A 12,671-nucleotide genomic window follows, 5' to 3' on the forward strand; every position below is an offset into this window, starting at 1 on the left:
AATTCAGCGTTTTAATTCAGAAATGAGAACCACATCCAGCATTTAAACTCAGAATTCATGATCCGTTTAGACCTCAAGTTTAGAATTCAGATTAAAAATAGAGAATTCAGAATGCAGATTCAGGGTCGGAATTCATATTTAGAATTAACTATCTAAACTATATATTTAGTTCAGAATCAAAATTCAAAACTCGAAATTCAGATTGTGATTTCAGAATTCAGTTTCTGAACTCAGGTTAAGCGTTCAAAACTGAGATTCAGAATAGGAACTGCTTTTAAAATTCAGAGCGAAAATTCAGAACTTCAATTTTTACGATTTTCACTAACACGGACATCTAAATCAAGGGACCTTCTGGAGACGAATCGAGGATACTCTAACGAGTATTTCAAAGAATTAACTTACCAACAATGAGTCTCGTGAAACAAATTTTGAAAGCAGTTTGGCAACAAAGGGCATACGTGGATGATAATAGATTTATTTATTTTTTATTGACGTGCTAAAAAAAAATGTTTTCCATTATTTCATATCAGTGTTTCAATCTTAAAATAATAAATAGATTAAAAATACATCAACTGGACGGATTGAGATCACACTATTTTTTCATATATGCTAGACACAAGCACAAAAGCTTATCCTACGAGACTCTCCTCCGGAATGCGACAAAACGGACAGTGCCCTTTCTGTAGAAATTGCAGCTCAAAATCTTCCGAGTGGAACGCGTTGCAACACTCCGGACACACCGTTATCTGCAGCTCCGGCAGCAAGTTCCGATAGTATTTGGTGGGCAACGGCGCCGGACCTTTGATGACAATCACTTCTCTCGGATCAATAGCCCGCAGGGCGTCCCTGTCCAACCGCGATTGAAAGGTGTCGATAATGTCCTGTAAATGGTAAGGTTTTTAAATCAGATTTAGAATTTCAAACAAACAACTACATTACCTCATGAATGAATTGATCCTGCTGGCCGTAATCGTGAGCCTTGGGTGGTGCCATCAGAAGTCGCTCCGCTTCTTGCTCTGGTATTCCAGGTGCGGGTTCGAATTCTGCCAGAGGCAGAATTTCAAACGAAACATACGAAAAAACATATTCCTGCTGACAATTTGGGCACCGATTTCCGTGCAGATGCGGACTGTAATTCGAGCAACGATAGCACATCGGAAGATACTCTTCCGGATCGTTGAAACCCCCCGGACACGCCCGACTTGTGATGTAGCTGATGTCTACTTGTTCCTGGATACCGGGAGGGGCCTTCAACGATTGAAGTTTGTTGTTGATCTGTAGGTGAAGCTTATTGGCTCCGAGGACTTTTGCTTGCTTCGAGAGCGTGTAATATACGGCACTGAAAAATCAAAAATTAAACTCTATATTGACCAAAAGTTGTAATGACACTTACAATAAACTGATCCCCTTTGGTGGAGTTAACCCATTAATTTGGTTAACAACAAATCGACTGGTGTTAAACAATGTTAATGGAGGGCTGCTTGTAAACGGTTCTTTGAGATAAGAATTCAAAGTGCTATAAGCATAGTAGATTGATGCCAACTTAAACAGCGATTTGTACTCTGCAATCTTTGAATCGTTTATCGTTGTTTCATCTTCCATGAGTTTTAGAATTTGCTTAGCTCGTAGCCAAGTATAATATCCTGCGTCCAAGTAACGTTCTTCAGAAACGGCACATTCCACTAAATTTCGTAGCAATTTGGTAGCCTCATTTGGTTTCCCAGCGAGAACATAGGCCTCGTGGGCTGAAATGAACTGATCTGATTCTGCCAACCATTGAGCATGTTGATAGTGAATTGAAGGTAAAATTTTAGGTAAATGTTCTGCCAATCGAAAAGCTTCAGGCCAATCTCTAGCCTCCACGTGGAGTTGTACTACCTGCTCTTCTTCACCTAGTTTACGATAAATTTCTGCAGCTAAAGGCAACGCTTTTAATCTACGTAGATGGGTGGCGATCAACTCAAGAGAATCCTTCTCAGATGCATTCAGACGTCTACCGATATCTAACAGAACATCTGTCCAACCTTGTTCGGCAACTATCTCAATAGCTCGCTCAGACTCTCCTGCGGAAAGAAGTAGCTCTGCTGCAGCTCTAGGCTCATGTACAGAACAAGCCCACTCGGCCCTTCTGCGAATCAATTCTTTTTTATCGGCTGCGCTTCCCTCTTTCAGAAATTCTTGAGCCAAATCGAACATCCTCAAGTCACTGTACATCGCTAGAGCTTTACTATTATTCCCGGCCTTCTGGTACAATCGAGCGGCATCCTTGAACTTTCCACTAAACGCATACGCATCAGCCAGCAGTATTTCTTTAGAAGTGTCTCCTCTTTTCTGTCGTTCTCTAAGGTCGTTTATCAGCTCCAACCAAGGCAAATTGCGCACTCTCACATAAGCATCACGGGCCACCTGATAATTTCCGGTTTCCATAGCGGCTTGAGCAAGTCCTTCCCAATCTGTCAAAGGTACTCCCAAACATGCGACTTGATAGGCATCTCTACGATAAAACATTGGTTAAAGATCAGTGTTACTCACTTTTAATGTTACTTACTCAAACAATCCAGCCTCGACAAACTGCCACATAGTCGCTCCCAAAGCCAAAGGCACATTGCTCATCACATTTCCTCTTAGGCAAAACGCTGTGGCACCGCACAAACCGACCACTACTCCCAACATTGACTGTGGACTGCGAGGAGGCAGCGATCCAACACGGACGCTCAATCCACCCGTAGTGTGCGAGTAGCACAGCATCGTCTCCAAGTGGGTATTCCAAGCCACAGAGTTAACATTCGCATCTTGGTACAGCATCGTATCGGTCGTCAGATCACGTACCACCAGTCGTCCTGCATCATCTACAACTGCCAGTTTAGTTCTGGTTGAGTTCAAATCCAGACAGCGAACGGATGACAATACAGTCGTAACCAAAATCGGTAGCGAGTTGTCCAGAAATATTCTCCACACCTGACCACTTTTCAACCCAAGTAGCAGCCCTTCACAACCCGATGGACCGCCCGTAACCTTGATATATCGGATGAAACTGTCCATGATCCATTCTCGCTGCAAAACGCCATTGAAATCCAAACTCTGCAACTTTTTCTCCTGACACAGCACCAAGTGTTGAGCACAGACCACCAACAAACTGCATTCGAATTTCTTAGCAATCTTCTCCTTGACCTTGTAGTGCATCGGTTGGTTTTCGGCCGAGCTCAGTTCGTAAAGGACCACCCTTTCGGGAAGTTGCACCGCTAGCCTATTGCGATAGATGGCGATCTTATGAACCAGATCGCGGCACTTGATGCGAACCTTTTGGCCCGAAACTAGGTGTTGGATGATAACGTCGCACATGTTCTCTCTATAGGCATAGCGCTCCCGATACAGCGCATGGACGGTATTGAAGGCCAGACTGTAACAAGCTAGGGTACCATCCTGACAACCGACCACCTGCAAGTGGAAAATTGTTATTCGAAACATTAAGTTGGAGATTCCGATTTCTTCGTTCTAGGAATGCGGCACGACAGTCTAAGTCTCCAGCGTTAATATCTGCCAACTTCATCAATCTCAAATATGATGACGTGGTAATCCAATCTGCACAATCAGGCAATAATCGGCTCGTGTTTCAGGTACAATCAAATTTGTCTGCTTGATCACAAAAGTATTAAAAGTCCGCTTGAAGTTCTCTTCTTTCCATATTTCATCACATAAATATTTTGAAAACCCCGGCGTTTGTTTGAACTAAATCGCTTCAGTGATGATGCCGAGCTTCCTCTTGTAACTCTCTCTTTAAAAATATTCTTATTATGATCTATGGATTTGCTGGCCAAGCTTGAGTATTCAAAATTCAATAACCAGCTTCAAACAGTGATATATGACTTCAAAGACAAGGAATTGGATTTGATTTTTACCAACTAGCAGATCTGCTTCGCCGTTGCGAATAACGATGCCTTTTTCATCCAGCACCTACACATCTTCGATCAATCTTCGGTAGGTTATGTCCAAAAAAGCAAATGTTCGTTCTTGCATTAAAGAACGAGTAAGACGTACTCCGTTAGGCATCGCAAGTGAGGATAAAACTACCGGTAACGATGTAAAGCACACAGTTACTAGCGTGAGTTGCATTCCCCATGGAATTTATCTCTGTAGAATCTTGGTATATATAGAGAGATTCAATGTTTTTGTCTATTAAAAATATGCTTGTTTTAAATTTCAACCCATCAGAAAAACCGATTAAAAATCCCGAAGTAGCAGCTTTATTTCTAAACATCTTGTTGTAAACTTCTTTGTGTTTATGTAAAGGCGTTAAAGTTTCCAAGATTGCAATGTAACCATAGATGCATTTGTTGTGCTCCAGGTCCCTTTGCGGCACATTTTTGTTGGGTTCAACAAAAGAAAAATATTCGCAGAAAAACATCGAGAAATCCAAAAATTTTTCGACCTTCGGAACAATTCTATAAAACATTTCCTTTGTTTTCTTTGCATCATCCTCGTTGACGATTACGTTTTCTATCAAATTATCACATTCGATTCCGAAAAATTTAGATTGTCCGATCATGGCTTCTTCTGAAGCTACCACTGTCTCCTGGATTGCTGTATCGGCGACATGATTTTCGATTATAGTTTCAGAAGCAATTCGCCAAAAATAATTTTTAAAGCTATCTGACCATCTTTTGCTTTCAACGGTTGGATATTTAGTCTACCTTCAAAAGTATCCTCGTTTTTTCACTTGTTGAGAGATCCTTAATTGCAGATGTTTATTGGAATGGAGTTTTTTTATTTAATTTCATTCTGTTATCATCCACATGATAAAAGTGTTGTGTTGTGTAAAAACATTGTGTCGTTGCATAAGGTTTTCTGATCGTAGGACAAAAAAACTGACTGCTGCTAGGATATGTGGTTCACAGCATGTCTTCGTACTGCTACTAGATTGGAGTCTGCATAAAAACAACCATAAACATTGCATTGATAAAATACTGTAGCGATTTCGCGATGCCACTGACTTGACTGATTTTTCAAAACTTATGGCCTTCCGTTTCAATGTATTCGTCGTACTTGTTAGTGGCAGTGCTGGAAAGAACTCGATGGATTCCATTTTCTTTTTTCATTACAAATGAACAGAATATCGCAGGTCATCAAACCCTGCATTCCCTGTGGAACGTGGTATCAATCTGAAATATCTTAAGAAAAACGTATAAAATCCAACTTTTTTTCTGCGCTATTAACTTTTGAGGTTATATATCTTAAAGTCAATATAGAATCCTGGAAAAATACGGGAACAGAAAATATTAGCTGCACGAACATATTTTTGGTGAAGTAACGAGGGTTCAAACATTTGTCACAGAGAAAATGATACTCATGCAAGTGTACAATTACAATTAATAAGAAAATATGATTTAGGTATACCGTGACCAGCCCTAGTTCGCAAAAAAAAGGTTGTATGTCCATATAACTGACATATAACTTAACACTATTTCCCGAATTTCTAAATTATCGATTCTAAATCAATTCTTCAATGAAAAGTTATGTTGAAATAGGTTAAAAGACGAGATAAAGATACTTACGATGCAACTTCCCATCGGATGAACAGCGGTAGCCCAGATCCACGAGTCGTGGTGTTCTCCCAACATTCCCAGCCGAATTCCATCCCGAGTAAATAGTTGCAACGCCTTGTTGCATCCAGCAATAATCAGATACTCCCCATCGGGGAAGAAGCTCAAACAAAGAGGATCAAAGCCCAGATTCCGCTCTTTCCCGATCGATTGTCCGCCCAGGGTGTAGAACGACAGCGTTTGGCTCCAATCGATTACACACAACACATCCGAGGATCCACTGGCCGGAGGATTCCAGGTAAGTCCGAAGATCGGACTGTTGACGCCACCGGCTCGTTCGATTTTGATTTTTTCCTCACCAGCTTTGTTGCGAATCGAAATCATACCGTTAGCCAAACCCAGCGCCAGATACTGCCCATCGTTAGTCCAGGCACAACAATTAACCCGGGCTATGGTTTTGTATTTTTGTACCGCTTTCTGTTCAGAGGACCAGAAGGAAAAATCCGATACCGCACAGGAAGCCAACTGGTGGGAAATCGGGTTGAACGAAAGGCACTGAACCGAATCGCCATGACTAAAAGTAAAGATTGAAATAGTTACAAAAGTTGTTGTTTAAAAATCTATAAAGGAAAATAGCTCACGAATATTTCAACAAGCCTTCGAGCTTGTTGGTCCAGATGATGACCGTTTTGTCCGCACTTCCCGAAGCGAACTTCTTTCCATCCCTGGCATACGCCACGCAATGAACAGTATCTTTGTGGCCTTTCAGGGAGTTTATGATACTGCCATCGGATGGATCATATACCAGCACTTTTTCCCCGGCTCCGATAATGACATGCAATCCTTCCGGGTGAAAACAAATAGAATGGACGCTGAAAATTGCACATAAAATGTTATAAAATGAACGGAATACCGTTAATAATCGAATAATACCTAGCGACATCACTCTTCTCGGCGGATTCGTGGATTTTCTCAACCCACTTCGGAATGGCCCTCATATTTACCACATTCAATCAAGTAACATCAGCTGAGTTAACTTGTAAATTGTTAACATTTAAAACATTTCCATTATTACGCACAATCGATTTTGTTTGCGAGGGTTGCCCAAACAAAATAACCCAGGGCGACTGCCCAAATACCGTTATCGCGCGCGGCCAATCCAACAACAAAAAATGTAAACACCATCCACAGCACGGTTGCCATCTACACTGTTTTGTTATTTAATCGATTTTCTCTGATGCCTGAATCAATGAATTGAAAAGGATGAAAGTTGAAAGTATTGCAGCCAGCCGTATCGTCAGAACTTGAAAATTGGCTATGGAGGGTTGGTTGAGGCTTATTTCTGAATTACGTTTGTCAAGAGAATCATAGTTTAGTTAGTCATGAGAATCATAGTTTACTTTAGATAATGGTTTGGTTTGAGAGAAAGTTACCGAAACACGGTGAAATATAGCGTTTTGAAAACGCTCATCGGTAAGGAGTTAGGAATTTTTTTTTTTATCTTTTAAGTCTTTTCAACACATTTTGAAATTCTTGTCTTAAACAAGAAAGAACTGTGAAGAAATTCCTTTCATTAAAGAAACTCCATAAACTACACTGCGAAAAATCCACACTTATAATGTATGTTTCCCCACACATACGTCTTCAAAATTGTTCTACGCTTAGATTTTATATGATTCATATGATTATCATATGCCACACATAAAATTTATGTTTGAAATATGAAGTTTATATGATATTGTCACATAAATTCTATGATTTTCGTCTTTGAACATTTTCATGTTTTCAAAATGGCCGCCCTTGAGAAAAAAATATCGTACCCGTTGTGTCAACTGATTAGGTAAGTAAATGGTTTATAAAAAGTATAGCAGTAAATTTTCATAGATCTAATCTATTCTCTCCCGCAGGAAACTGACTACTGACTGTACGTCCCAGATATTGGTCGCCTGGAAATGGTCGTCTTTTGATACCATTCCGGGGCATCCGAGTTCTGACTGGTGATTTGCCTGCGGGCACCGACAATCAGCGCATGGTGGTGGCCCTTAATCGATTTTGGAGACCTAGACCGGCAATCGTATACACATTCTGAACAATTCAGAAGTTTTTTTTTTTGCCAGGAATTTACCACATCGTGGCATTCTTCCCTAGAACAATTCAGAAGGTGAGTTTCAAGGTCATTTGATCGAATTCAGGTTAGTAACATATCTTTTGTTTTAGAAAAATCCCGACAAAGACTCCCGGAGGTCAATGAGGATTTAACTTCCAATTTCTGTTCCAGTGAAAAAGAAACATGTTATGCATGGACGAGCAAGAACGAATTTCATTGTTTTATGAAGTTATCATATTCCAGAACAAAAATAAATACAGAAATTTCTTGATAGTCAAAACCAATTTATTTTTTCGTTCGAAAAACGAATTCCAATATTCAAAAATCGCTTTTGAGTAGGCAGGAATATAAACACCTTAAAGTATGCATATATTTTAGTACAATGTAGTCTCATAATATTTATGTGTGGAATTTTATAACTTTAATGTGACGCATATGAAAGCTATAATCTTTAATTCTATATGTGTGAGCACGTATTTTCCAAATGAGAGTCAAATTGCAAAAGTGTATAAGGCTAACACATATTCCCAATATGTGGATTTTTTGCAGTGTAGATATCCAAAAAATTAATTTTCTTATAATTCGTGTTTTGTTTAAAAAAAAAGGAATGAATAAGACCCACCTAAAATCCCAGGAAAAAATATTTTAAAAATTCTAGTTTTTGGTTTACATTTCCTTGAATTTTTAATTTTTCTACTGATCATTATTTCATAAAGTTTTATAGACTGTATGTAAAGTTGTATAGACTCTCACACGGAAAACACACTACAAGACAAACAAAAAAGCTCGAGAATGAATATGAATAGAATAAACATATAGAATTATTTTAATTTTTTTCAATTTTTTAACGCATTCTTATAACATCAAAGTTGGATGCACTGCTACGATTTCCGTTAACTCGGATCAGAAATGCAGTTATCGTATTCTTATTAGAAAAAATAGAGGTAAACCAGACTTAATGAAGTTCAGTTCTATATAGATTAATCGATGTTCCATAGTTCCATTCAAGTTTTGTTAGAAATCAAAAGTTGACTATTCAAATTGTGGTTCAACAGCAAAAAGAGGCGAAAAACACCATTCGGTGGAACCTGCGCTCAAACAAATTTGAAACAGGACAACAATTCGCTTCGTCACCCTACCAACCGTCTTTCGATCACGCGCCTTTGATGGTGTGAGTGACCGGAAGCCGACCATCGACCGTGCTCTCTCCCTTTCTCGCTCTTGCTCTCTTATTTCGGATGACTTTTCTGATTCCGAGCGAGGGGTCTGCTTAAATTTTTGCCCGTCATGTTGGCGGCTCTGCTTAATTCCAAGATGGCGTCGCTTGAGTAGTGTCTGTGCTGCGGTCGCTGTCAGGTCCGACTCGAATCGAAATCGAAACCGCATCTCTGCAGATGTGCGAGAGAGGGAGAACGACACGATTCTTGCTTGGCCGAGCCGAGAAAGTTGGCCTGCTGTAGAATTTGGTACTGAATTCGGGTAGCGCTGCTTGCTACGATCGCCGCCGTCGTCTTTGCGGCTTGATTTCGTGTTATTCGAACGGTCTTCGGTCCAAACGGAACCGGAAATATTACGGATTTTGCGGTTCCCTAGTGTCTTATTTTTTCCATTGACAGTGATATAAAAATAAAGGAACCGAATCCTCCGAATCGAAAATCGCGAACCATCGGAGACGCATCAGCAGAACACAAGAGAAAGAGAGAATCCGTTTCCCCCTAGTCGTCGCGTAGTCGGATTTTCTGCTGGTTTTCTAGTGTCAGTGACGACGGCTGCTGGCAGCGCGGCCATGTTTGAAGTTACGGTGAATGAGAAACGACGTTTTTTTCTCCGCCGCATAGTTGGCGCTTTCCCAAAGTGACAGATTTTGTTCTTCGTAATTTGACAGACGAAAGTGGCTGCCCGAAGTCGCTGGGCGGAAGGAATAATAAACAAATAGCAGTGAACCGTGGATTTTCCGCCGGATTCCGGATTGATTACGCCGCATCCCCAGTATTGATACTGAGAAAATCCAAGTGTGCCCTGGTGAACGCAATTACAGCGCTATTACGGAACCTCCGCTTATTTTGTGCTGCAGTCAGAGTAGGGCGGTGGATATTTTTTTTTTGTTCGTGGAAACCGGTAACGAGAAGCATCGGCCAGGGGAGGTGGAGGTCCAGCATAACATAAGCCAGCTCTGTCACGATTGGGCAGCTGGAAAAATATGAAGAAAATAGTGCAACCGGTGAGAAAGGTATGGAAAATTGGTGAAAATTCATGTTTTCAGCATAGGTGAAAATCGATCTCGGAAATATTTTGCCCCCGAAAAAGATGTTGGAAAGAGAAGCAGCAGCAGAAATGAAGGCGCTTTATTCTTGCTGCCTTTTCGCTTGCTTTTCGAACGAGTGCCAAGCAAGTGGTGTGCAGTCTATTTGGGTGTATGGGTGTGTATGTCTCCCGTTGGCTGGCAACCCAGTTATCGGGGTAGACAAATTCGGATTGTAGCTGGCTGGCTATGGGAAAAAAGCTGCCTTTCTGTCCATATTTCGGATGCTTTGGTTGGTGGGCCAGTTCGTAGTTCAAGCAACGGGACCCGGCTGCCAAAACAACCCATCAATCTTGGATTAAACGATGTGGTTTGTTTTTATCGTACTACGATGATCTCTTCAAATCAAAGTTTTATAATAGCTTTTATTCAAGCCGTTGAAAAAGGTGAATAAGGGCAAATATTGGGACATTGTTTGAATTTCCCCTCTTGAAGTAATTGCGTTAAGGTAAGTATGAGTTCAGTTTGCCTTATTTCATTGACCCTAATTATGATTTTATATCGATGGACTGACGTTAAATCAATAAAGAACAATGAAAATCACAAATTTGTTATTTGAAGCATAAAAAATTGGATAAATTCCATATCTCGTCAAATGATGTTTGGAAAACAACAGAATGTGTTGAAACACTACAGAAAAAAGTATAGTGTAAAGAACGCTATTAATATTCACATGACGAAAACATTAGTTAAATAACATCTAAAAGATTCAAAGAGATAGACTTCCAAACAGCTTCATAGACTTTCAAACAAAATCAATAAATATTTTGTCTATTACACTTGGTGGTATGGCGTTTGGACATTTTTAAACTAGTCAGTTTTAAGTCATGATTGATTTGATAACTGATGAACTGACAATCCTACATAAAAAAACAAAAACAAAAGCTGATTAAGAACATGTTTATTATCCTCCAATCAAGGAATCAGATTTTGCCTACATATTCTAGTTTCACCAATGCATGTTTTCTATTTCTGACATTACTGAAAGGCGTTATGTTTTTACTTATGCTTTCAAAATTATCTCATTGATTTAAACTTTAAATTTCAATATCTTTGTGTAATACTTCAAGATAAGGTACACCGGGGTAAGTGGGGACGCGGGGTAAGTGGGGACGGTGGCTATTAAAACAATACTATCAACTATTTTTTCAAACTTTTAATGCAGAATGTTAAATTTACTTGTAATCTATCCAATAACTGTAAAAGAGACACGGTTCTGACAATAACGGATGTTTACGATGACTTTTCGTAAATTTTCAATTTTTAACTACGATGTGGAGTTGATGTGCATCTTTTTTAATCGCGAATTTCTCGTAAACTAGCTGGCTCTTGACGAAAAACTCTACATGGAAACAATCCTTACATTAGAAACAAAAAGTTAGGAAAAAAAACGGCGATTAAAAATTAAGAAAAAAGAGTTTATTTTCAAAAATCTAAAATATTGTCCCCAAACCCTACCTGGGGTAAGTGGGGACGGCTTCAAACATACTTGATGTTAAGATATTTTTTCAATTTTCTCTCCTTCATTCAATACATTTTAGGTTTATTTAGCATACGAACCATGAAAAGTTGGGAAAAAACTTGTGTTTTCTGGAATAGGCATAAATTTTCGATAAAATCGGATCTCGTGTGTTGCAACATAAATTACACACAATTATCACTACCATGAACTTTTTTTCAAAATTTTTGACGGTTCGAGCAATAAAGTAACGTATTCAACCAAGAAAACACAAATTTGTTGAAAATTTCCTGAGAAATCAAAGGGAAAATCTATCGTCCCCACTTACCCCATAAAGCGGGGTAAGTGAAGACACCAGCAGTCCATAACACTTCACGTGATAACTTTTTTCGCTTTTCGTTTATCAAGCTCATCTCTTCAGCATTTGTAAACAACATGTTCTGCATCACATTGAATGCAATTTTATCAAAAATGCTGATTTTTTAATGATTTTTTAAAGTTGAACTATACGAAAAACCGTCCCCACTTACCCCGGTGTACCTTACATGATTCTCGCAATTAACATGATACCTATTTGAGAAAGAATCATTTTAATTAATTACACATTTTTGAAGTTAGGAAAAGCTTAGATCAGAGGCTTGGAAGCTGAGACCTTAGACATAAGACTTGAGAACAGCAATCTGAGACCTGAAGCCTAAGGCTGATGTCATGCTGAAGCTACAAGCAAAGCAACGCGTTCACACGACAAACCAGCTCTCATTTGATCTCCATGGATTTGTCGCGCTTTACAAAGCGCTCAGTATGACAGGTCTGCGCTTTTTCCATGGAGATCAAATGAGAGCTGGTTTGTCGACATGAGGCATGCGACTAAGATTTGAGACAAGACAATACAAGATACAAAATAGGACTTAAGACCTGAGTCATGAAATCTGAGTCCTATACCATCAGACATGAGACTTGAAACATGAGATGTGAAGCCTTGAACGCTGAAACGTTGGGCAGGAGACATGAGACCTGAGAATCGTGACATAGAACCTACGACATGGACCTAAGACCTGAGTTCTGAGACATGCGATAGACATGAGACAAGAGACATGACAAATGGGATTTAAGACCTGAGATATGAAACCTGAGTCCTACACATGAAAAATGCGGCCTTGAGGTCTGAGAACTAAGACTTCATCAGTGCTAAGACATGAGACCTGAGACTTGACATAGAATCTGCGACTTAGACCTGAGACATAAGACGTGAAACCCGAGAGA

At 39.7% G+C, this 12,671-nt stretch overlaps 2 protein-coding genes across 3 annotated transcripts in view; one reads left to right on the plus strand and one right to left on the minus strand.

Moving 5' to 3' along the window:
- Positions 1 to 463: 463 nt before the first annotated feature.
- LOC129757515 (intraflagellar transport protein 122 homolog) lies at positions 464 to 6,704 on the minus strand. Its single transcript, XM_055754781.1, has 7 exons — positions 6,474 to 6,704; positions 6,182 to 6,412; positions 5,553 to 6,114; positions 2,549 to 3,438; positions 1,394 to 2,494; positions 940 to 1,339; positions 464 to 881 (listed from the first exon to the last, which is right to left on the minus strand). Exons 1-7 carry the CDS (start codon positions 6,536 to 6,538, stop codon positions 630 to 632), a joined length of 3,501 nt encoding a protein of 1,166 aa, XP_055610756.1. The 5' UTR covers positions 6,539 to 6,704; the 3' UTR covers positions 464 to 629.
- A 2,312-nt stretch (positions 6,705 to 9,016) lies between these two features.
- The window catches only part of LOC129757516 (zinc finger protein 236), a 29,107-nt gene continuing 25,452 nt past the window's right edge, over positions 9,017 to 12,671 (plus strand). The window contains exon 1 of one of the 2 annotated variants that reach the window (XM_055754782.1): positions 9,017 to 9,877. In XM_055754782.1, the coding sequence (XP_055610757.1) occupies positions 9,848 to 9,877 (30 nt within the window). In that variant the 5' untranslated portion in view covers positions 9,017 to 9,847. The remainder of the gene's footprint in view (positions 9,878 to 12,671) is intronic. The other variant, XM_055754783.1, reaches the window with a different exon arrangement.

Source organism: Uranotaenia lowii, chromosome 3 (genome assembly GCF_029784155.1).
Source record: "Uranotaenia lowii strain MFRU-FL chromosome 3, ASM2978415v1, whole genome shotgun sequence".
Lineage (NCBI taxonomy): Eukaryota > Metazoa > Arthropoda > Insecta > Diptera > Culicidae > Uranotaenia > Uranotaenia lowii.

What these genes read in the sequence shown, in the direction of transcription:
- LOC129757515 (XM_055754781.1), bottom strand. Translation starts at nt 6,538, where the DNA reads ATGAGGGCCATTCCGAAGTGGGTTGAGAAAATCCACGAATCCGCCGAG. An exon ending in GAAGGCTTGTTGAAATATTC is followed by an intron (nt 6,115 to 6,181) that starts GTGAGCTATTTT and finishes CTTTACTTTTAG; the next exon opens with TCATGGCGATTCGGTTCAGT. An exon ending in GTCGAGGCTGGATTGTTTGA is followed by an intron (nt 2,495 to 2,548) that starts GTAAGTAACATT and finishes GTTTTATCGTAG; the next exon opens with AGATGCCTATCAAGTCGCAT.